The 23881-nt window shown below is 42.9% G+C and overlaps 1 protein-coding gene across 2 annotated transcripts in view; it reads right to left on the reverse strand.

The window, feature by feature from the left end:
• Nucleotides 1–648: 648 nt before the first annotated feature.
• The window catches only part of KCTD16 (potassium channel tetramerization domain containing 16), a 153225-nt gene continuing 129992 nt past the window's right edge, over nucleotides 649–23881 (reverse strand). For both annotated transcript variants that reach the window (XM_033140012.1, XM_033140011.1), the window contains exon 3: nucleotides 649–1285. In XM_033140012.1, coding sequence (XP_032995903.1) covers nucleotides 834–1285 — 452 coding nt within the window. In that variant the 3' untranslated portion in view covers nucleotides 649–833. The remainder of the gene's footprint in view (nucleotides 1286–23881) is intronic.

Here is a 23881-nt window from a genome sequence, read left to right on the forward strand (position 1 = left end):
ACTTGGACCCCCCACTGGATTGCAGCCATTGGCTTGTCAGATGTTCCTGCTAAGCTGAGTGCAGTCTGTGGCTCATAGACATTCATGGTGTGCAAACAGAGCAAATTCAGATCTACTGCTGATATCAAGAGTTGACCCTCCTCTCCAAGAAAAGAAGGGGGCAAATATTTATTCTGTACATAATTCTACAGGGGTGGGGAAGAGGACATAGGTCATCCAGTAAGTTCTAGTAGTTCCTTTTTGAGAGTAACACACAGTTAAAAGAAGGAAACGAAGAAAGCTTTTATGTGGCACACAGACATATATACACTCTCTCCTGGTGTAAACCAGCAAGACACCACGTCTTTCTTTCAAGATCATTGACATCTGCCTGTCCCAGCTTCTCTCTCCAAATAAATGACATTAAAGGTGAACTCAAGAAGGCATGCAGCTTAGAAAATCACCGCCCACCATAAAACTCTGCCCGACCATATGAGAATTTTCGTCAGTGGTGGTGCCACCCACCACCATACTGCACGTGTTTCCTTAGCTGTGCGCGTGGCACTGCAAGCATATGGCATATGTCAGGAGGTTAACACATGATGAATGCATTGTTAATCCTCCTATCACAGGGAGGATATTGTTATAGTGTACTGTAAAGTGTACTGTAATTAGGAATGCTTTGGTGAAATAGGCAAATTAGGCTGTACTATAGTGATGGATTGTGGGTCATTGTCATTTTTGTGTGTGTGATCTAACAAATTATTACCATTATTATTTTATTTCCTTATCACGTAGGAGGATCTCATTCTGTAAATTGCAATAAGGTGATTTTCTTTGCCCTAACCCCGCTCCTATAGACGATACTTTCGTAACAGTTCAGATTGCCAAGGGTGCTTCCTTTCTGGAAACCTGTCTGGGATTTTGATCTTGAGGAAATCCTGGATGCATTTTTCTAACTCTTCCTCAATCGAGAGCTTTTCTTTCGCCGATTTTTTTTTACTAGAGTTGGATTCCCTAGAGCCGGAAGTTAGAGTTCGGAGCAGGTCGCTTTTCCTCCGGATTTCGGACTGCTGAAGTACCTGCACCGGGCCTTTCTTGACTGGCCTATCCAGAGTCTGTATATTGGACTGGCGGGTGACCGGGCCACAGATGACAGTCTCTTGAGGGGAGCTGGCTTCTGACTGGCTGTCGCAGCTCGAGGTGGACAGTTCATTGCAGGAGGTTCCACTTTCTCCTTCTTTGTCGCCTTTGCCATTTTTACAGCAGCAGTCACAGTGTGATGAAGACCATCTTGAAGGCTCTCCTGGAATTGCAAACAGAGAACATGTTAAGGACAAGCTGCTGTAGACCTGGCAAGATTCAAAGAGACATACAATGCAGCTTTCATTCATATGCTTGGGGGGGGGAGGATTATATGTCATCGCCACGTATTGAATATATTGGCAGGATAAATGGAGCACACAAATGAGAACTGAGGCTCTGCTGGGAAGAAAAATTACTGGTCTCTGAAGTTTGTAATCAGCCAGCTGGAAAGCCTCTAGCATCAAACACACACACACAATGCAAACCAATGTTTATGACTGAAATCCCCTGACCAGTTACATGCATTTAGGTTCTACTGCAATCAATAGGATTTAAGTGTGCGTAAGTGGTTGCAGCACCAAAGACTAAATATGTCTTAATTGGTTTCTTGATTTGTAATTTTAAAATGCTTAGTTGAAGATGTGCCCAAAGTAACAATCTATGGCTAGAAGAAAAAACTAGAACAGAATCAAAATAATAATAATAATAATAATAATAATAATAATAATAATAATAATGAAAAATAAGGGAAAAATTATTTGCCTTCTGAATGAAATACTGAGCTAATGATGGATTTAAAATGTCATCTGTCGTCGGAGAGAACATAATCATCACTCCCAACCTGTGGGGACCATAACCATCATTCAAATCAAGCCAAATATAATTCAGTTTGCTGAGTAGCAGCTTCTTAACAGAGACACATCATCTGCAAGAGAAACTGGGGCACGGTTTCCAGAGATGCAAATGAGGGGACGGGATGCCTCTTTTGCCTTTCTGTATTGAAAAATAAAGCCAGTTTCTAAACTTCTGCCACACTCTTATGTGACTAAAATAAACAGAATTCAGAGTGAGTTATGCAAAGAGGAACAGGCTCGAGCTATTAGGAGCATGAAATAACTTTACCCCCTTCCCCATCCTCTGAAACCAGAGCTGTCTTTCCCATAGGGCTTAGTGGTGCATCGCGGCAGGGCGCCGGCTTCTCAGGGGCGTCCAGCGAGTGGGGGAGCTGTGCGGCTTTGCCAGTGGCCTCCCCTTTCCCTGCACGCCTGCCAGCTGCACCCCATCAACCATATGGCTGGCGGGTTTGCAGCTTCCTTACCAAGCCTCCGTGGGAGGAGAGCGATCCATACATGATATCAGAGACTTCATAAGCAACCCAGAGACACCACTCATAATGACAGACCTTCACTGTTCTTTTGTAAAGTAAGTAACAGCCCAATCCTATGAATTTCTACTCAGAGGCAAGTCCCACTAAGTTCAATGGGAATTATTCATATAGGACTGCAGACCAGCTCATCCCAGGTGAGCAATTTATCATTTAAAAACATAACCATCTCCAAGGAGATATATACAGTAATGATCAACCGATAATCAAACAAAAATCCCTTATATTATTATTTTGGATGTCCAGCTCTGATTTCAAAGCAAGATCTCATTCAGCTGCCAAGCAAGAGGTAGGTTTTCTGAGCTGCAGTGGCAAAGTGGATTTGTATTTCATTGTAGGACTGCCTAGTGGTGTCACAAGGACTTATGCTTCTTGTGTCATTTGAAAATCACAAACTGACAAAGACTATTTGGAACAGGTGTTCTGGAGAGAACCATGCTGGCACCAAGTATGGCAATTTAGACACGCCTTAGTGAAGAAAATTGAAATTTCCCTTTCTCTCTGAACAGAAGCTTTTCATTGCCAATAGGTGCTAATGTTCTGAAACATTTGTATAGATATTGTTGGCCTCTTGACTTAAGATTGTTATGCCTTTTTCTAAGGGTTTCTGTGCCTATTTGTACATTTTAACTTATATTTTTAGCAAACCACTTAAGCCCCTAGATCACAGATGTCGTTGGAGTACAGCTTAAATCACCCCTCTCCATTGGCCATGCTGGCTGGGCAGATGGGAGCTGGAGGCCCACAACTGGTGCACACAGGAGTCAGAAGGCACCACAGGGGCTACCGCTGTCTTTGATCTTCATCTTCTCCATATATAGAATATTTACATGGACAAGGGAAGACAAGAGTGGCGATGAACTGCACCAGTAGTCCCACCCTCTGTCCTTTGTGAAGTCTGAAAAAGGGTGGTTGACTTGTGCACATGTGTAAGTACTTCGTATGTTTAAACACAGTTAAGCATCCTTTTTCAGGCCTTTGGGGCGTCTATGTGCGATGTAATCCCACTCCTCCCATCTCCATCCATGAATTGTATGTAGAAAGAAGGTGCAAAGACAGTTTGATCTGAAGGTGTTTTAACTCATTTAGACCATTTAAAGCAGTTAGACGCAAAGCCTTGCTTCCTTAGGAACAAAAACCTCCTTCTTGTGCTGGTCTGAAGACATCCTTCAAAATATCCAGGGCATTTTTCCTCTCTCAAGACTTCATTGCACAGCCTATCTACAGCTGTTAGGTACATAGTTAAATACAAATCAAGCAGCTGATCCTTTTCCCCCTCATGAAAAAGCCAACTGCAGTGGAGCGAAACATGACTTTGTGAGCTCCTAGAGTGCTCATGCATTTTTGAAATATGTGCACTGCATATATATAATCCTCCCACTGCCTTCATTCCCATCTTTCTATGTCTGCAACACCTGTTAACAAAATGCCCATGATTTACAAAAGCAGTGGTAAGCAGCTTCTCTTCTCACTTCCTACTTGCTCTTCTCTGTTCATGACGAAGGAGCCCCACATTCTGTGTACTGTGTGGCTAATTTAATTTATAGACCTGCTTTGAGAGTCCTTTTGTGTCTAGCTTGAGGGGGAAAGTCAATAATAGCTAAATTGAATCTTTTTTTAAAAAAAAAAAAATCTCCCATCTCTGTAAAAGGCATTGCACACAGAGGCTTAGTTAAAAACAGATCATGTGAACTTTTGAAAAATACATCTATGAGCCTTATCGATTCACAAGTCTTTAGTTTGTAGCTGACATTTTAACTCAACAGTAATTTCCCCCCACTGGAGCTACCTATTGTTTCATTGCAGAAAACAGAGCAGAGTTAGAACAATAATATTCAGAAATCATAGGATGATTTATTCCAAAATTTAACTGCCAACTTTCAACAGGCTAAAAAAAGAAGGTAATTCAGCAGGAGAATTACAGATAGAGATGGATGTCTTTGGGCTTTTGTCAGATATAGAACAGATATAAATCTTCTCTTGTTTTTCTCTCAGACAACAGTGCCACATCAAAAGCAAAGCAGGCATGGATGAACTTTTTGAGTTTCATTGCTTATCCATCTGTTTTCCAGCTAAGAATGCAACGCTATAGAATTCCACAGAATAAGTTCACCCAGTTTCTTTTCAGACCAGTATATATATTCAGGAGAATCAATGGTTAAAGTTTCATTGGACTGAAAGCTTCACCACATTAGAAACATTCCACATTTTGTAGTAGAAGTAATAACTTCTCTCAGTGTGAGAGCTAGGCTGAAGTAGTCTCCACAATATGTTGCTTTTTTACGGATAGGTCCCACCCGCTACCCAACCCATAGGGGAAGCTTTCAAACATGCCATCTTCCCACTTTTAGTATGAAATACTATATTGCAGTAAAAATTTTACCACGTGATTCTGCTGAATGTATAAACTGGCCTTGCAGCACTGGGCCAGAACAGAAGGAAAATTCCAGTCCTTTGATGTTCCAGCTCTTCTGCAAGTAGATTGTTCCTTAAGACAATACACAGCGACTTTATAAACACAATAGTGACTCTAATCCAGAAATCTAATCCAGAAGCATGCACAGAAATGGGGCGAGCCTATTGTGGGCTATATGGCAGGAGACGCTACACAAGTGCACATCACCATTGTAGCAACATGTGCAACACTCCTGTGGATCACAGCCACCTATGTTCATAACTATAACTCCTGAGATCCTGGTCATGTGACCTTAGAAACCATCAAATGAAACACTATTCATATTTGCATATGTATTTTGCCTTGAAGCACCAGAAATCTACCATAAACATTTGGACAGAGCCATATATTTTGATCAACAGGCACAAAGATGGTATCCTACATGTTTTAACAAATAGATCTTATGTAAACCACATTATCCCAAATGGTCCTCAAGCCAGGGTTGCCATATGTCCTCTTTTTCCAGGGCATGTCCTCTTTTTCATGGACAGAGTTGTCATAGCAATCTATAGTTAAAAGTAGAAGTCGGCAAATGTGTCCTCTTTTTTGCTCTTCAAAATATGGCAACCCTGTGCATTTTTTCTGAACTGAAGCCAAGCATTTCAGGATAAAATGGTTGATTATTGTTTATACAAAAGCATTTACATAAGAAAATGTATGTAATTAAGATGCATATATTAACTGATGGACAAGTTTTATGGTGAGATCTGTTGACTGTATCAACAGATTGACTGACTGACTGACTGACTGACTGACTTTATTCTGTTAAAGCACAAACCATTCTAAGGGAAGGGAAGGCCACACAAAGCATAGTTGCATAAGCTGTAAAACTATTTTGTAGCCTTGATTATGCCTATTTTCACAATTCAGTTCTTCAGTCTGCATAATCGGGATAAATAATCCCCCCCCCTCTCTCAGTTTAATCCATTTGGCTGAATTTAAAGCCTATGCACTCACAACTCTAGCACACCCCATAACAATTTACTTCCTTTATTCCATTAGATTGCCCATTTGATGGGGATAAACCTGACATCAAATGTTATTATGCCATGTTTACATTTAGTTCTTCTTACTGGCCATCGTAAGATTGGTCAGAAATGGTCACATGGTTATAGTTCCCTCTGTTGGATGACTGAAACCCAGCCTGATGAAGAATGGGGGGAGGGGTTGGGGGTGCTTTTTCACTTCATGTGTTTGTAAATGCATGAAACTTTCAAAATCCATAAATAATTTAATGAGGGAGCTGCACACTTCAGTGCCTATGTAGGCCAAGTAAGTGATGTGTGCAGAATCAGAGTCTAAACCAAAAATCACAGGAAATGGCTTCCTACCCACATACTGTTCCTGTGCTTACACACTGCCCAATATCAGCGTCCTTATCTGCTTTAATCTTGAGCCTCAAAGCTCCCAGAAAGTTTCTCACTTCAGTCCCTAAATCCCAGTGCCTTCACCCTGATATTGGCCATTGCAACGAGCCAAAGTAAAAATAAAAAAAGTTCAATACTGCTTGAATCAAAGAAAACAATCACGATAGTGTCCGCAAGCAAGTCATCATTTCCTTTCCAGTATCCTGGCATCTGCTTGGACACATTTTGTGATTCCAATTTCATATGGCCATGGTGAACTGAGGTGGGTAGCACTTCTCAGGGTCAACCCCATCTTTAGGCAGAATAAGGCAATGGACAACAGAAAGAGAGGGTGGGGTGCTGGAATTGCATGTGCCTTGTAGCTTGCCCTACATCCATTAAACTCTCCTGCTGCCCTCAGGCAGAGAATGGGGATTCTGTCCTGTCCTGTTGGTGCAAGATTCAGCTGCCAATCAGTCAGCATAAGTGCATAGAAGGGTGGGGTTATAATTTTGCATCAGAGAGCAAAATATCTCCCTTGGTTCTATGGGTTGATGGAGGGAATCAAACTGAATTCTTTGAGCAGGTACACTGCTGTAGCTGCAAGGCCTTACATTTATACAATGGAATTTCTCTTTCCTCTCCCCCTACTAATGTGCTCTGGAGGGTTGGGGAACCCACCCACCACAGAACAGATTTGGGAAGTGCATGCATTGTGACTATGCATTGTGAAAAAACCTGAGCCAACACTAAAGCTGAGGTTCAAAGAAGAACCAGAGAACTAAAGAACACCGGATAGATAAAAAAAAAGCTCAAGAGACCCAGCACTTAGCCGATATCATGATGCACAGAGCTTCTTTAAAGCCACAAAGACCATACAGTGGAATCTCGACTTACATCCGCCTCTTCTTGTGGATGTTCCAAGTTGTGACCGTGGCAAACCCGGAAGTAAACACCGGGTTTGCTGTGATTTGTGCATGCGTGGAAGCGGCTTCTGCCATCACAACAATTTCACATGTTCATCGAAAAAATCTGGGAGAGGAGAGCCCAGCAGACTTCAGAGATGCCAAAATTATAAATCTTTTTTAAAAAGGAGATTGGGTGGATTGTGGAAACTATCAAAGCATCTCCTTATTAGCTGTGGCCTGCAAAATTCTTGCAAGGATCTTAGCAAACCATCTCCCAACAATATCCAAGGCTACCCTTCCTGAATCCCAAAATGGTTTTAGACCTTCCAGGGGGACAGTGGACATGATTTTCACTGCTCAGCAGCTTCAAGAAAAATGCAGAGAGCAAAACCAACCCCTGTATATGGCATTTATTGATCTGACTAAGGCCTTTGACACTGTAAATCGTAATGCCCTGTGGACTGTCCTTCTAAAATTGGCTGTCCAGATAAATTTGTGAACATCCTTTTGCGGATAACAATGGCTCTCAAAGTGAACCATTCACAGCGGGATCAGGTGTTAAACAGGGTTGTGTTATCGCCCCAACTCCATTTATTAGTTTCATTGCCATGATCCTACACTTTGTCAAAGGGAAACTCCCCACTGGGGTAGAAATCATATATCAAACAGATGGAAAGCTCTTTAATCTGACTAGGCTCAAAGCAAAGAGTAAAGTTCCCATGCCTTCCGTCATAGAGCTTCAGGATGCTGATGACAACATAGTGTGCACACACTCAGAGGATGAGCTCCAAACCATCCTAAACATCTTCACAGAAAATCACCCCTCTGCAGCACCACAAATCCAACTCAATGGTGTAACGTTGGAAAGTGTTGATCATTTCTCCTACCTGGGCAGTTATCTTTCCACAAGGAACAACATTGATGCCAAAATCTAGCATCGTCTGAACTCTGCAAGTGCAGTTTTCTCCTGATTGAAGTGCAGAGTATTTGAGGACCGGGACATTCTCAGGGAAGCCAAAATGCTTGTTTACAAAGCTATTGTACTACCAACCTCACTGTATGCTTGTGAAACATGGATCACTTATAAACACCATCTCCAGCTCCTTGAAAGATTCCATCAATGGTGACTCTGAAAATTTTTACACATCACTTGGGAAGACAGGCGAACTAATGCCAGTGTACTGGAAGAAACAAAGATCACCAGTGTTCTTCAACATGATTCTTCAACATCAACTTCGTTGGACTGGTCATCTTGTTTGGATGCCTGATTATTGTCTTGCAAAGTAACTACTCTATTCCAAACTTAAAAATGGAAAGTGTAATACTGGTGGTCAGCAAAAGAGGTTTAAAGACTCTCTCAAGACAAATCTATAAAAAAGTAGTATAAACACCGACAATTGGGAAACACTGACCTGCGAGCACACCAATTGGAGAACAGCCTTTACTGAAGGTGTAATGGACTTTGAAGACAATGGAATGCAGGATGAAAGGGAGAAATGTGCTAGGAGGAAGGCACATTTGGCAAACCCTCACTGTGATCAACTCCCGTCAGGAAACCTATATCCCTATTGTGGAAGGATATGTGGATCCAGAATTAGCCTCCACAGTCACTTAGGGACTCACTGTTAAGACCGTGTTCATAGAAGACAATCTTACTCGGTTATGAGTGATCGCCAAAGAAAGGGGGAACCCAACCACTCCAGAACAGATTTGGGAAGTGCATGCATTGTACACTTGGGAGGAATCCCATTGTGTGAACAAGATACAACCTATTCAATGGCTATGAATGAAAGCATATCCTCAGTAGTGGCACATTCCATATATGTGGAACTACCACAGAAAAGTTCCTCACTGATCTCACAGCTCTCACATTTCTGGACATACTCTGGAAAGCTGTTATTGATCTACAGATATAGCATTATAGTTTTGTTCTTGTTTTCTTTTTAAAACTGGTTCAAACTGAGTAGGACAACCTTTTATTGGGACAATATTTATATATTTATTCATTCATTCATTCATTTATATAGTGCTATTTCATAGAAAAATATCAGAGAGGCTTATAACAGTACAGAAAACCACACAATAAAAAACATATTGAAATCAGACATCAATTAGCTATTGTAGAAAGTTGTATTTTTAATTGCCTGCATGGACCTTGTGGAATAGAAAGGTTTTCAGCAGGTGTTTAAAGGTTTAAACAGAAGGTAGCTGCTGAATATATGGCAGATGATTGATGACTGCTAGAACTTTCCAAATAATGCCATGGCAAAGAATAACCATGCCACATTGGAGGAAAAGCCTGGGTTCATCTCTCTAACTACCGTCAACATTCCTTGGCTATATGCAAGAAATCAAAGGGAGAGCTCTTACATGACTTCTCCCACAATGGGGGCATTTTGCAAAGAATGTTCATGGTTTAGGGGTCAAGACGGGGAACATATGGCTTGGAGGCTGCATAAGCTTCCCCAGTCCTGGCCAAGATGCTGCAAATCTTCTTATGCTCTCTCAGCCACTCCTCTGAGAATCACTTCCTTTTCTGTGCATGAAATAATTTAGGTGGCAGAAAGAGATGAAATCCTTCAGCCCTGCAAATTCCACCCAGTTTTGGCACTAGCTCTGCCCTCCATCAACATGTGGCACCCAACTGCCCTCGGCAGAAAAAGGATTCCCACCATAGGTTTAGGAATTCATTTAGACTTTAAAGCATAAAGATTTATATCCATTTTTATATCCATCAGCTACCATTTTTCATTTATTATTTAGGGTTGAGAAACTCTGTTAATGCAGGTAAGGAAATGTATACTGCTAATTAAAATGTGCAGCAGCAGGAAACATATAATGAAGTCTTGTGTGGATATTAGCAGCAGTGGCAGCTCGATAGCGATGTCCTGAGGAATGTAGTATGAGGAAAAGCCATTCAAATCTGTCAAAACTAATGAGTGTTGCTTTTCTTATGTGTCAGACACAGGTTTTCCCCACACTAATTTTGTAAGATTGTCCAGTTTCTATTTCTCATATTACAAGGATTACCTAAAGCAGTGCGGCTATGGAAGTTAGGATTAAACTGCTTTGCACCATGTTACTTTCTCAGATCCTGCTGTGTAGGATTTGGTCGATTTGGCCGTTTAGATCCAAAACATTTGTGAAATTCTACCTCTTGGACTTCTTCACTGTCTCCTTTAAGGTTTCTGTACCTGAATGAAATGTGCAACAGCGAGAATTTTATCAGGTTTGGATTTTCCAGTCATAATGCTGTGCTGATAGGGTAATATGTATGAGGGAGAATGTCTCCTGGCAACTCTTGAGGGTAAAAAAGCCCTCTCAAGGTCTGAACATAGCACCCTAGCTTCTTAGTTCCCTGTTTCCAAAGCTCAGTTTCCTGATCCAGCATTGATGGACAGGAAGTAGGGTTTACCAGGTCCTCTTTCTTCTTGGCCCCTCCTTTCTTCATTCCCATGCTCCCTGTGTCCCCTTCTAGAAGCACGGTTGACAAATGTGAGGAAACTCTTTTAGAAAGGCTGAGAAGACCAAGATGATACATGGCCTGCTACAGGATTCTGCTAATGGGAATATAGTGCTGGGACTGGTGCCTCTTTGATACTTCAAATGCACTAACCACTGGACTTTGACTAAGTCAATGGGAGACTTGTGTGGCATGTCTTCTAGGGGTGGTTGGGACAGGCATGGGCCATTAACTTTTAATAAGGCAGAGTTATTCTATATTATTATTCAGAGCATGGCTTCTGGGTTCAACTGAACACCACTAGCATCACCCCTTTGGGAAGGAATGTGTGCATGGATCAGTTCCCATCATTGCAATTAAGCAGAAAACCGTTCCAGGCTGGAGAACTCCCATAGGCAAGACAGATTGCTGGATCAGGAAATTTGAGTTTTCTAATGAGAAATAAAGCAATGCTGGATAATGTGTTTTGGTGCATATTGATCATTCTAAATTTTTCTATACCAACAACAAGAACAAAGTAAAGTCTCTGGATTTACATATAATTTTGAAAGGTTTAGTAAAGCTCTGAAAGTCTGTTATGTGTTCTCCAAAATATCACACTTACTGATATAAGATGAGTATGACTTCACCTTCAGATTTTGTCCTAATATTTTTCTTCTGCCCCCCCCCCCCCAATGTTAATGGTATCATAATTTTGGCCTCCGGCTTCTAAGTGACCTGAGTTCCAAGTCAGCATTATTTTCCAAACACTCCCTCTCTTAAAAGGTAAAGGGACCCCTGACCGTTAAGTCCAGTCACGAACGATTCTGGGGTTGCGGCGCTCATCTCGCTTTACTGGCTGAGGGAGCCGGCATTTGTCTGCAGACAGTTTCCAGGTCATGTGGCCAGCCACTGGCGTAGGAAGGGCGGGGCATAGGGTGCGGGTCACCCCAGGCAGCGCGATCCCGCTAGGGTTCCATCTCGGCTGCCCCCCACCGGTGCTGCGTGTCCCACCCCAGAACGTGTGCCACACCCCCAGAACGCACGCCACGCCCCCAGAACACATGCCAGCCCCAGCCCCACCTGCTCCCTGCCCCCAGTGCCGGAGCATGAAGCTCCGCCACTGTGGCCAGCATGACTAAGCCGCTTCTGGCGAACCAGAGCAGCACACGGAAACGCCGTTTACCTTCCCACCGGAGTGGTACCTATTTATCTACTTGCACTTTGACGTGCTTTCGAACTGCTAGGTTGGCAGAAGCAGGAACCGAGCAACGGGAGCTCACCCCGTCGCAGGGATTCAAACCACCAACCTTCTGATCAACAAGCCCTAGGCTCAATGGTTTAGAGCTTATGCTAAAACCCCATGGCATCATCTTTATAAGAGAACCAATCTGGTTAACAAGGCTCTTGCATTATAGAAACTTTGAGGAAGAGGGAAAGGCAAAATGAATTAAGCAATATCAAATTAATTGTTATGCAGCATTGCTAACATTTCAAATGGTAGTTAAATACATCACGAATCCCATAAAATACTTCCATACTGTTACCTTGGCACTTGATTCCTCCTCACAAACAATGACTTTCTCATAGATATGAGGGATTTTTCCCACATGAAATGTGAAAAGCGACTTTTGTAATACTGATAACCCAAATCATCAAAGAGAAGTACTTACAGGTGCAACACCCTTCACTAATGTATTTGCAATAATGTGAATATTAGATCATGTCTGCGAGTTTCTACTTTGCAATAAGACCTACACCCCTGCAATTCTATTTACATGGAAATTATTTCCTCTTTTTTCCACTTAAGCTTATTTCTGAAGCAGCCTATTGTTCCCTAACTCTCTGGTAGACGTGAAGAGGAGACGAGGTTGAGATATTACAATGTTGGTAATCATTTGTTTAGTCGAGGAAATCTCACTATTAATTACATCCCTGCCATTTGGAATCTATCACGAGGCCATGAACAAGTTTCCCTTAGACTTTTTGAAGAAGCCCTGCCAATTGCATGTAGAAGCCACTGAGCGTTCTTGGGCACTTCCCTTCCATTAAGCGGTCCAAACAATTTGGGTTGTGCTTGGCTTAACTTGCTTCATGCTGCCATGATGTTTGACAACACCAATCTCACAACTGTATTTGAGAACACTACTTAATCAGGTTAGTTGGGCCATCTGTTCCTGAGCAGCTGTTGGGTCTTGCTAGATTGATTCTGTATCCTAGGTGTCTGGAGTGTAATTCTACAATCAGGATTCATTATATTGTTTGTACACAATGACAGACTATGATAAATATGCAGTTCAGTTAATTACTGACTTTTCACTATGTGTGTGTGTGCATGGACGCATGCACGCATGCACACACACACACACACACACACACACACACACACACTTTCTCATTTTTATCAAAATGCAGCATCTTAGCAACCTTCCACTTCTGGGCCTGGACTGTGGCAGTACCCTACATGTCCCTGCCCCCCCCTATTTTTCCCCCTGAGTTCTCGGAATCTCTCTGAAATTGCTCCTCTTACTATCTGATGCTCGCAGCTTTAGACAGGGAAAGAAGCAGCTTATACTAAATCAGGCTATTGGTCTACCCAGCTCAGTATAGTCTATGCTGATTGGCGGCAGCTTTCCAGGGTTTCAGACAGGACTCTCTACAAGCCTTACCCGGAGATGTCAGGGATTGAATATGGGAACAAATGAGATCATGCATCACATGCTCTGCCCCTCCTTGTTGTTAAAGTAGCTCAGAAAATATGTCTATATAATTAGAGATGGCCAAGCAGTTGGCTGGGACGCAGGTGGTGCTGTGGGTTAAACCACTGTGCCGCTTGGGCTTGCCAATTGGAAGGTTGGCGGTTCAAATCCCCGCAACAAGGTGAGCTCCCGTTGTTCGCTCCCTGCTCCTGCCAACCTAGCAGTTCAAAACCACGTCAAAGTGCAAGTAGATAAATAGGCAGGAAGGTAAACGGCGTTTCCATGTGCTGCTCTGGTTTCGCCAGAAGTAGCTTAGTCATGCTGGCCACATAACCTGGAAAAACTGTCTGTGGACAAACGTTGGCTCCCTTGGCCAGTAAAGCGAGATGCTTGGCAGGGGGTTGGACTGGATGGCCCTTGTGGTCTCTTCCAACTCTATGATTCTATGATTCTATGAGCACTGCAACCCCAGAGTCGTTCACGGCTGGACTTAACTGTCAGGGGTCCTTTACCTTTTTTAAGCAGTTGGCTACTTGAACCAAAAAAGAATAGGGCCCCTTTGAGCAGCCATACTGACCATTGAAACCCCACAGTGTGCATGCGTGTGTGTGCTCAATGTTCAATCTGTTCTCTGAAGGGTGCAGTTTTGACCAGCCAGAAAGCCACCCACCCGTACCCATGAATAACCTACTGGGTTGGGGGGGGTTAGCTTTCAGCTCCATCCTCTGAGTTTGCCCCCAATATCTTTCCCCCACTCCCATAGGGATGAATGGAACCATCCAGTCCCATGAGGGTGAGGTAAAGAAGCTCTCATCCAGGACCAGACACACCTCAGACCACAAATTTAACTGTTTTCACACGCACTTTGAATTGGCAGTATCCATTAATCTCAAAAGACTTTGAGGTGTGAAAGAACAGTACAAATATGGGGGGGGGGAACCTGTAGAAATACTGCAATCAATAATAATTGCTAAAATTAATCAGAGAAGGCAATCCATTAGACTAATTCTGACCTGATTTGTATATTTTTGAAACCAAAAATTCTGATATACAGAATTAATCTATGGGATTGCATGAGTTCCCTCCTTATTGCTCACATAAGTCACTTTTCAGGTGAGCAGTACGCCTACCTATTTTGGGGTCACTATGAAGCAATCTTATTATTTGTCTCGCTAGCTCATTTTCCTCATGCAAAGATCTACTTTAAAACATTGCATACCAAGCTGGGCTTTTGAGATGGAATTTTACCACTGCATAATGTGTTAAGATCCTGGAGTGGAAAAGAGGGTGCCGGAGCGCAAATTAGTATTATTACGTCTAGTTGAATCAATGGTATATTCAGACATGTACTTGGCAAAGTGGCTTTTCACACCTCCTTTGGAAGAGAATGACGCTCCCGCTGTTTCAAACGCAGTGCTTCCAGGGCAAATTTAAGCAGCCAACGTTCTTAAAACCCAACCTATACATTTATCAGTCAAAAATGCATTCACCAGTTAAATGAATTCACCCAGTGAAGCACAGAGGGAAAATGACTAAATGCAAGACCCTAGCAATTTAGCACATTTCTATTGAGAAAAGGTGTTTGTGAAGTATTTTGAAATTCTGGTTTCATTGTAAGGCCATTCTGATATTCTTTGTGCTAGCTTGAGAGTCTAATTCTAATCATAAGCAGAAGTATAAGGTACCAACATTGGTTCTAATCATAAGCAGAAGTATAAGGTACCAACATTGGTTCGTACTAGATTTACACTGGTTCCTTTAGGATCAGAATCAGACACTGCAAGTTTGGTAACAAGTGAGATGTAAAGAAAGACTGTTCAGTGTCAGAACAAATTTATGGGGGGGGGGGGTTGTTCCCAAAACCCCACACAGTGTTCTCTTTCAAGTTTACATGCCATAAGTAAGGTAGAAGAATGTGCCATGACATTGTTTTATGTCTGTATCCACTGAAGATTGCAATACAGTAGATGATTCTCAGACCTGTGTGACAAGGAAATCTGATGATACTCAAAGAGAAGCCAAGATTTAACATTGCCTCTACCACCGAAGGAAGGCAGGGAGTATAAATAGGTTTAAACTGAGCTACAAGTCTGAGGATTTGCTGGTAGGGGGAACATAACATCAACTCAATATGCAACCTAACAATGAAGACCTATCTCAGCTTGGTAATAATTAATAATAATAATAATAATAATAATAATAATAATAATAATAATAATTTATACCCTGCTCATCTGGCTGGGTTTCCCCAGCCACTCTGGGCAGCTCCCAACAGAATATTAAACACAATAAAAGGTGCCTTGCAAAGCCCATCTGCTATATTTACACCCAAGTCCCCCTTCCCAACTGGAAGCAAAACCATGAAGGTTGCCAGTTGGACAGTAATTGTGGAAGTGGGACACGTTAGTTAAAAGACTGAGATAAGAAATTTATCTTCTCAGTGCCCCCCATATTGCACATGGTGCAACATTTTAAAAATTGCACGTTCTCAATAAATAAAGATAAAGGTGCCCTGCAAATTTCAAGTTCTGCAGAAAGCACAGGTAGCTGCATATGTTGAGCATATGCTGGTGATAATGGGGATAATGACTATGCTGAACACTGGCCGATAAAGGTCACATTTACATGATGCATGCCCTGCCCTTGGGGCATACATGAGAAGCCACAGTATTGTTCTGTAAATTACATATCCATTTTTAAAAGTTCAAGTCAATTTCAGCAATGAAATGCATCAACTGGCTTCCAGCACAACAGCTGCCTCCTTGGAGCACCAAGCTGGAGGAATGCAGAGTCTGCAGGCACAGAATAGGCCCATAAGCTCATCATGATCTCAATTTAAATAGTAAGCAGTAGACCATTTTCAGGGGCAAGGAAGATCACATTTGCATATCGTGAGCTGGATAATTTCTTATTGCAACTCAGATACTATCAGCCTTCAGTAGCATCACTAATAATTCGTTGATTGGGGGGTGGGGAATCAGAAAGTGAAGCATTGGAAGAGCCAGAATATTACTTTAACAGAGTTATGTATGAATAAGTCTGCAGGTTCTGTTAAGGGTTATGTTCATCCCTGTTAGAAAAGTGGAACAAGTTATTTGCTAGGAAAACTTATTTGGGCAGGGGACAGAGCCGAGGGAAGCCCAACATCAGCTCCATTGGCTCCACCCCCTGGCACAGCCCACATCCCAGCCCATTCGCCAATGCAGGGTGCAGGCTAAGATCCGGCTCCTGATAGGCGGGGGGGGGATATGCCCCCTCCGCCTATCAGGAAGGGCACTGCCGTTTGAATTCCACCGTCGGGGCCCCAGTTTAGCCTCTTCCGTCCAGCAACGACACCGCACCAAAAGAGATGAGCAAACTTGTCACAGGATCAGTCTAAAGATGGGTGAATCAGCCTGCACCTGCTACTTAGCACTTTTACATGGGCTTATTCAAAAGTATATTTCATTCTGCTTCTGAATTAATCTGTGATTTTTAAAAAAATAAAAAATAAAAATCAATATTTAAATGTGTGTTTAAAAATACAACATGAATATAAATATGGATTTAAAATGCATTCTCTCTCAAAATACACATTTCAAAATGTGTTGTGGTATATTTGGGGGGGGGAGAACCACATCAAAATCTGGGAAGCACAGAGTTGTATTCATATCGATCAAATTCCCAAAGCATCTCAAGATCAACCTACCATGCAACATCATCAATGCCAGGTCTTAGCTTGGGACCAGAATTATACCAATGATGGCATCAACTGGGTTTCTGAGAAGAGGACCTTCTACAGCCAGGGGAAGCGACAACAGAGAAGGTCCACTCTCATACATCCACATAGTGTACAGGGGTCCCACATGTGAGATGCAGAGGGGTGCCTGTAGGCAGGAATATAGATATCAGAACTTCATAGATATTATTTCTTACTTATATTATACACTTTCTGTGTAATGCCATCTATGGACCAGGCCCATCAATAGAGATGATAGCTTAGCAAGATGAAGCAAATCAACATGGGTCCTTTCCCCATTAATTATTATCTACCCGCTACTACCCGCTATTCTTAATAGAAATTGCACCCTCAGTGGTCACCAGATTGATCAGTCAAGAGAGGCAATAATTCCCTCCTCAGTTAATGTTCATGGATTGTGTGTCCTGGGTGTGTGTGCAAGAGTGTGGATTGCCACACTGGCATGCGGTGGCACATTGACTGGAGGCATGTGGGACTTGGAATGTAGATCAATAACAAAAAGGTAGTCTCTCCTGCTGTAGAACAGGGACAGCAAAATACTACCAGCACCCCAAATAATCTCAACCAGCTATTTGCTCAACTACCCATATTTTTCACTCCATAGGGCACACCGGACCATAGGGCGCACCTCGTTTTTAGAGGAGGAAACAAGAAAAAAATATTTTTCTGGTTTTCCTCCTCTAAAAGCCCTGGTGTTTTTTGTTTGGTTTTTTTTTAGGATCAGCTAAAAGTTTTGCAGCTTTTTTGCAAAGGGAAAAACCCTGTTTTTTGAGGATCAGCTAAAAGTTTTGCAGGTTTTTTTTTGCAAAGGGGGAAAAGCAAAGCTCCTTTTGCAAAGGGGGAAAAGCAAAGAGGAAAAGCTCTGTTTTTATGGGGTTCAACTCACATTTCTGCAGCTTCTAAAGGAAAGGGAGCCTTTTCTACAGTTTCCAGACAGATAATCTAATCAGCCAGTCACATGTAGCTGGGGAAACAAACAACCTCCCTCTGCAGCACATTCAACAAAGGAGGGCGGGGCTGAAAGGGAGCCAGGGACTCTTATCTCTCTCCCCATCTCTTGCTGATCAGCTGCTGAGTGGGGTCCTTTCAACACCCCCTTTTCCCTTTGTAAAATAAAAAGCATGATCCTCTTTTGGCCCCTGGGCAATTCAGCTCCAGGCACCACCATTCACTCCATAAGACGCACAGATATTTCCCCTTACTTTTTAGGAGGGAAAAAGTGTGTCTTATGGAGCGAAAAATACAGTAGATTAATTACTTTAGCATTGCTCCTTCATCTCACCCAGCTTCAGGGGATTTATCAGGCTCGGAATACAGAGCACCTCAGCTCAGAATTGTGCTGACCAAAACAAATCATTCCTGTTTCATATTTCAATCTGGAAAGTTTAACAAGAAAAACAAAACAATCTGGGAGATCTAACGGTAAAAATGTGGCAGGAAGCTGTAGTTCTATCAAAGCAGACGGTTTGGATTTGTGTCTTATCCCATGCTATTTCAGCAGTCTCTGAAATGTTTCTGAGGTTTTTTCCGTCAAGATATGAACATTTTTAAGTTGAAATCATGTTAGTCTCAACATGACCATATACCAATGGTGAGGGACCTGTGGTCCTCCAAACACTATTGGACTCCCAACTCCCCTCAGTCCAAGTCAACATGCACAATGGCCAAGGATAATGGGAGTTGTAGTCCAGCAACATCTTCAAGTCCTTATAGCCCCCTCCTCCATTAAGAGATGTTGATTAAAAAAGGAAGGGAAGACTTTTGTGCCACGTTATATCTCCCTTTCCCCTTCTGTGCTGCTTTTTGCATTTAATAATTGCTACACTGGTCTAGGACTTCATAGTGAAGCATGAAAAGGTGCTTCATGAAAGAGGGAAATGGAAGTGTCCTCAAATGAACTCCCTTCTGCTAGAAAACTAAGATCATTCTGTGGTTCAGTAACTAAGTGGTACTATCATTTGTTGATGCCGTTTAGAGTGAGCTAGAATTTTTTCTCGCTTACTGTCAGGGCCCAGTGGGGTTAGAAGCAAACAGCATGCTCCAGAGCAGGCACAGGTGAAGTCCAAAAGTTGTCACTGTGAATCCAAGCCCTTTAGTCCATTGACTTGGTTTTTTTTTAAAAAAAAGATGACTGGATTCCAGCACGCAAGCACAGCAGAGGCATCTGTGTGGTTCCTCTCAAGAACAAATTGCTCAGATTAAAGAGGCAAACCAGGGACAGTTTCTCCGAAAGAACCCCATTAGCTCTCTTGGTCACCTGATACCTTGGGCTGCAGTTCTCCTCTTTGCCATTCTTACTGTGGTGCTGTGGAGCAGCAAAACTGATTGTGTGCAGAGGGGTAAGCCCCCCCCCCCCGTTTATCAGATTTCACAAACTTAAAAAAGCAAGCTATCAAATATCAGAATTGCTTAAATTACAGCATGGGATGGGGGCTACCTACCTGGCTTTGTGCAGGTAGCCCCCATTTTATTTCTCTTGCCATGGTCTGTAAATGCCAAGTCTATTTGCATCCTGCTTTCATTCCCAGAAGTGCAATACTCTGTACATTCTTCTCCTCTACTCCATTTATAAAACTGAAGCTGCCAGAGAAAATACTTGTCTGACAAAGGTGCTTCCCATCTGAATGTAGAGGTTGAAAAGGTTGCAGTCAGGGCCGGCGCGTCCATTAAGGCGAACTAGGCAATTGCCTAGGGCGCCAAAATGGAGGAGGCGCTGGCCAGGCTTGGGCGGGGGGACGGGGCGAGCTAGCAGCAGCTTCTCCGCTGTAGCGGAGAGGTGCTGCTTGCCCCCTACACCACCCCCGGCTCCCGCTAAAGCTGACTTTGGCGGGGGGCGGGGGCGGGACGGGCGAGGAGAAACTGCTGCTTGCCTCTCCACAACCCCCCCACCTCCCGCTAAAGCAGGCTTTGGTGGGGGGCGGGCAGCAGGGGGCACCAGAAGGTGGTCTCGCCTAGGGCACAAGAAACCCTAGCACCGGTCCTGGTTGCAGTTGTATATATCAGCAGGCTTTTTGAAAAGCAAATTTATTTATTTTTATCTTAGGGTTACAGACCAAGTGATTGTTTCATTCAACAAACTTACATAGAATTTATTACCGAAATGGGGTTGGCAAATCTCTTCTTCCTGCGGCAGCAGACACCATAAATACACCTCTGGGTTTGTCCCGTGGAAGCTATGGAATATGCCTCCTTGAACAGGCCCCCTCCCCTGCGTCCTGCACCCCAGCCCAGCAACAATGAGCAAATTCCATGCAAGTTTAAATAAACCAAATACTTCATTCAGCTAATGCAACTCATATCGAAGTTAAAGTCTCTCCCATTAGAGATTAGAAAACATTTTATCTCCCTATTTAAAGCAAAATAATGAACTGAAAGAACCAAAACTCCAAAGACCCCCATTTTGTATAAGATGAAAATTATGAGACCTGAGAGAACTCATTAAGGAAACACTGAGGACACTTAAAGTTGTACAGCAATGGCCTCCATAAGGATCAATTTTTTTGGTCCTTTTTTGTTTTCATTTGATGAAAACACTATTGTCGCTTTAAATTATGCTGTTGTGTGTGCCGCCATGGGCTCTGATATATTCTCTGAGTGAGTGACAGATTTTTCTCACAATACTACTAATACAGCAAGGCTTAGAACATTTTAAATTTACTGTTCTAATTTTTGAGCATTCCCTTGCTCTTCCAAGAGTAAATAAACTGTGGAACAACCAAACGCTTCACCCTTTAAACTCCCTCCATTCTCTTCAGTCAAACACAGAGTGTGAGAAAGGGGGGGGGGCTTTTGCAATACAGCTTTCAGTCCCAATACTCTTAGAGCAGACATATCTATCATATAGAGAGTCCAGCATCTCTCTTTCTATCTGCATTTGACAAGGCAGTTATATATCACCCAGAGACGTGGTTCACATGGGATGCAAAAGAAGCGAGAAACGTTCAGGGAGAGAAAGAAGTGGGCAAGTATCTTCCATTCTACAGCTCGCCACCAGGAAATCAATCTGAATAATGTGCTTCTGATGCCAAAGTACTAGTGGCCCCCCAATATAACAGCTTCCAGGACAATAATGTCTTTCCCCCTCCTACTGGACAAGAGCAAGCTTTTAATCAACAGAACTGCAGTGGCAATCAGGGCTTGATTGCCCACTGGAGGGAGTCCACATTGCCACACAAAATGACAGGAGATGGCATCAGACAAAACGAGGTTTGTGAACAGAACACTCTCTGCCGGGGCATTTGCTGGCAATGGGCCCCTCCCTCCGGTCACATTCACCTCCCTCAACAACCTTTTCTTCCTGGCTATGTTTTTAATATGTCACCACATGAGAAATAAAGAAATCCGGAAGCTAAGTTAAAACATTTTCTTCACCATTTAATTAAAAGGTCCGTAGCTGCGTGTGTAGGATTGCTGTCTGTGATTTTAATCATGTGAGCAGAGCCTCAGAGGGAACACCCAGCGCTCACAACAATAACCATTTGAATGGGTAGGAAGATCACACTCAGGGGTGCGGTCTGCCGTCTTATTACTCTTCATGGCAGGAAAAGAAGGAATAACAGAGGAACACTGGTCTGCCCTGCCCCACGCCAAGTGCATTTTGGTAGTGGGGAAAGACTGTAGCTCAAGGACATGCAGAACTTCCTGGGTTGGATCAACAGCATCCCCAGAAACCCTGGAGAGCTGCTGCCAACAATACTGAGATGGTGGGCCAGTGTATAAGGCAGCTTCCTGGATTCTTATGATTTTAGAATTTTTCCTTTCCAGGGGGGAAAGCTTTCAGTTTTACTTCTCACTTTAAAAGCAGGGGAGTAGTAATTAGTATCAGGGAAACTAAAGGTTCTCCTCTGGATTCCTGCATCTCTTCTGGGTCTTCTTTCATTCTGTAAACTGCAAAATTATCACATGGGGAAAATATTGGAACACGTTTGGTTTGTGGGTTTTTGCCTTGGCACATGCATATATGTGCACTTGGTCTCTTGCTTTTGGCATTCTTCCCGGTTATTTTTATTTGTCCCTTGTGCTGCTTGAAATACTCACATGTTTAGAAGTTAGTCAGATATTATTGCTTGTGCCCAACTGTAGCGCTCCATGAGCAAAAATAATGCTTTTGACAAAGTAGAGGATCCCACAGGTGAAAAGGGGAGAGACAACTTTTGTCAATTCTCCTTTTGCCTTTTAACTGGAGAAGCTAGGACTGAATCTGGGGCCTTCTGCATGTGTCCCATCACTGAGCTCCGGCTGCTGTTCTTTCCACTGTGGCAAGGATGCGGGGAGCATGAGGCTGTCTTTCGCTCTGGCTACCTCCCCTCCTACGCAAAACTCTCAAACCCTTGATGCCTGCTTTGCTGCCTCAGCTGGGGATGATGGGAATTGTAGCCCAAAACACTTGAAGGGCAGATTGAGAAAGGCTGCTCCAAAAGATGCCGAAACAGGGTGTCTCTTAAAAAGTGGGAACCTGATTCTCTTGCGCAAACTCCGCAAAGAGGCTCCAGAATTCAACCAGGCTCTGGGGGATTGTTTGCATGATCAATTAGCGTGTGCTTGTTTGCTGAGCTGCAGCTAACGCTTTAGAGTGCAGAAGCAGAACAAAATCGCTGAGCTGCAAATGCGCAGATTAAAATAGAGTGTGCTGGAGGACCAGGTGCAAAGGACTCCTCAAAAGAATGATTGTGCTATACATGGATGTAGTGCCATTTCTTGACATATTTTTTTTGTTATGCCCGGAAGAAAGAGTGATTATTCTCACTCTTTGCATCCGTGTGAATTTTGCGTTAAACTGTACTGATGCCAAACGCAATCTAGTATTTTTTCAGGAGGAATTTAGATGCTTTTCACTATCCCATTATTTGCTATGTCATTTCTGCTCAAAGGGCCCAGGCTTGGCTCTGCAGAAATTAGTGAAGAACAAAATTTTGAGATATTCTTCCTTTACATGTTTTCATTTGCAGTTCATTATGGCACATAAAAACTGTAGTACTAAAGCAAGTAGGTGCCAACAAGCATATGAATATAATTTGCTTAAATTATTTACTTCCATGATCAATGAATTTCCATATCCTTTAAAGCCAAAATATATCTGCTGTATGTTATGTTCAAGTGATTAATAGTCCACAGACTTTTGGATTCCAAAAACAACTATAGAATTCCTTACCATGTGTGACACACTCCCCTTTCACAGATTTGGGTGGTCCTGCCCCTTAAAACCTTTTTGATGCAGAAGTTTGATTAAAGTGGCTGTGGTGTTGGGCAGTCCACTTTCAAAGGATCCCACTCTGGGATTGTTTTGACCAAGTGCAGGTTGTAAATTCCAATAAATTAAATAAATAAGTCCCCAATGAGGGACCCCCCTCCCCGCAACTTTCTTTGCTATTAAAATTTACACAAGAGTAGGACCAAATATGAGACGCGGGTGGCGCTGTGGTGTAAACCACTGAGCCTTGGGGTTCCCGATCGGAAGGTTGGCGGTTCGAATCCCCGTGACGGGGTGAGCTCCCGTTGCTCGATCTCTGCTGCTGCCAACCTAGCAGTTTGAAAGCACGTCAAAGTGCAAGTAGATAGATAGTTACCGCTCTGGCAGGAAGGTAAACGGCAATTTCATGTGCTGCTCTGGTTCACCAGAAGTGGCTTAGTAATGCTGGCCACATGACCCGGAAAAAAATGTCTGCAGACAAACGCTGGCTCCCTTGGCCTGTAAAGCGAGATGAGCGCCACAACCCCAGAGTCGTTTGCAACTCTGCTTAACTGTCAGGGGTCCTTTACCTTTACCTTTTTAGGACCAAATGTAAAGAATTGGTACTCCTTAAGAATTCTGCAGAAGTTATTTGCACTTTTTTGCCAATTCCA

This window comes from Lacerta agilis, chromosome 2 (genome assembly GCF_009819535.1).
Source record: "Lacerta agilis isolate rLacAgi1 chromosome 2, rLacAgi1.pri, whole genome shotgun sequence".
Taxonomy (NCBI): Eukaryota; Metazoa; Chordata; class Lepidosauria; order Squamata; family Lacertidae; genus Lacerta; species Lacerta agilis.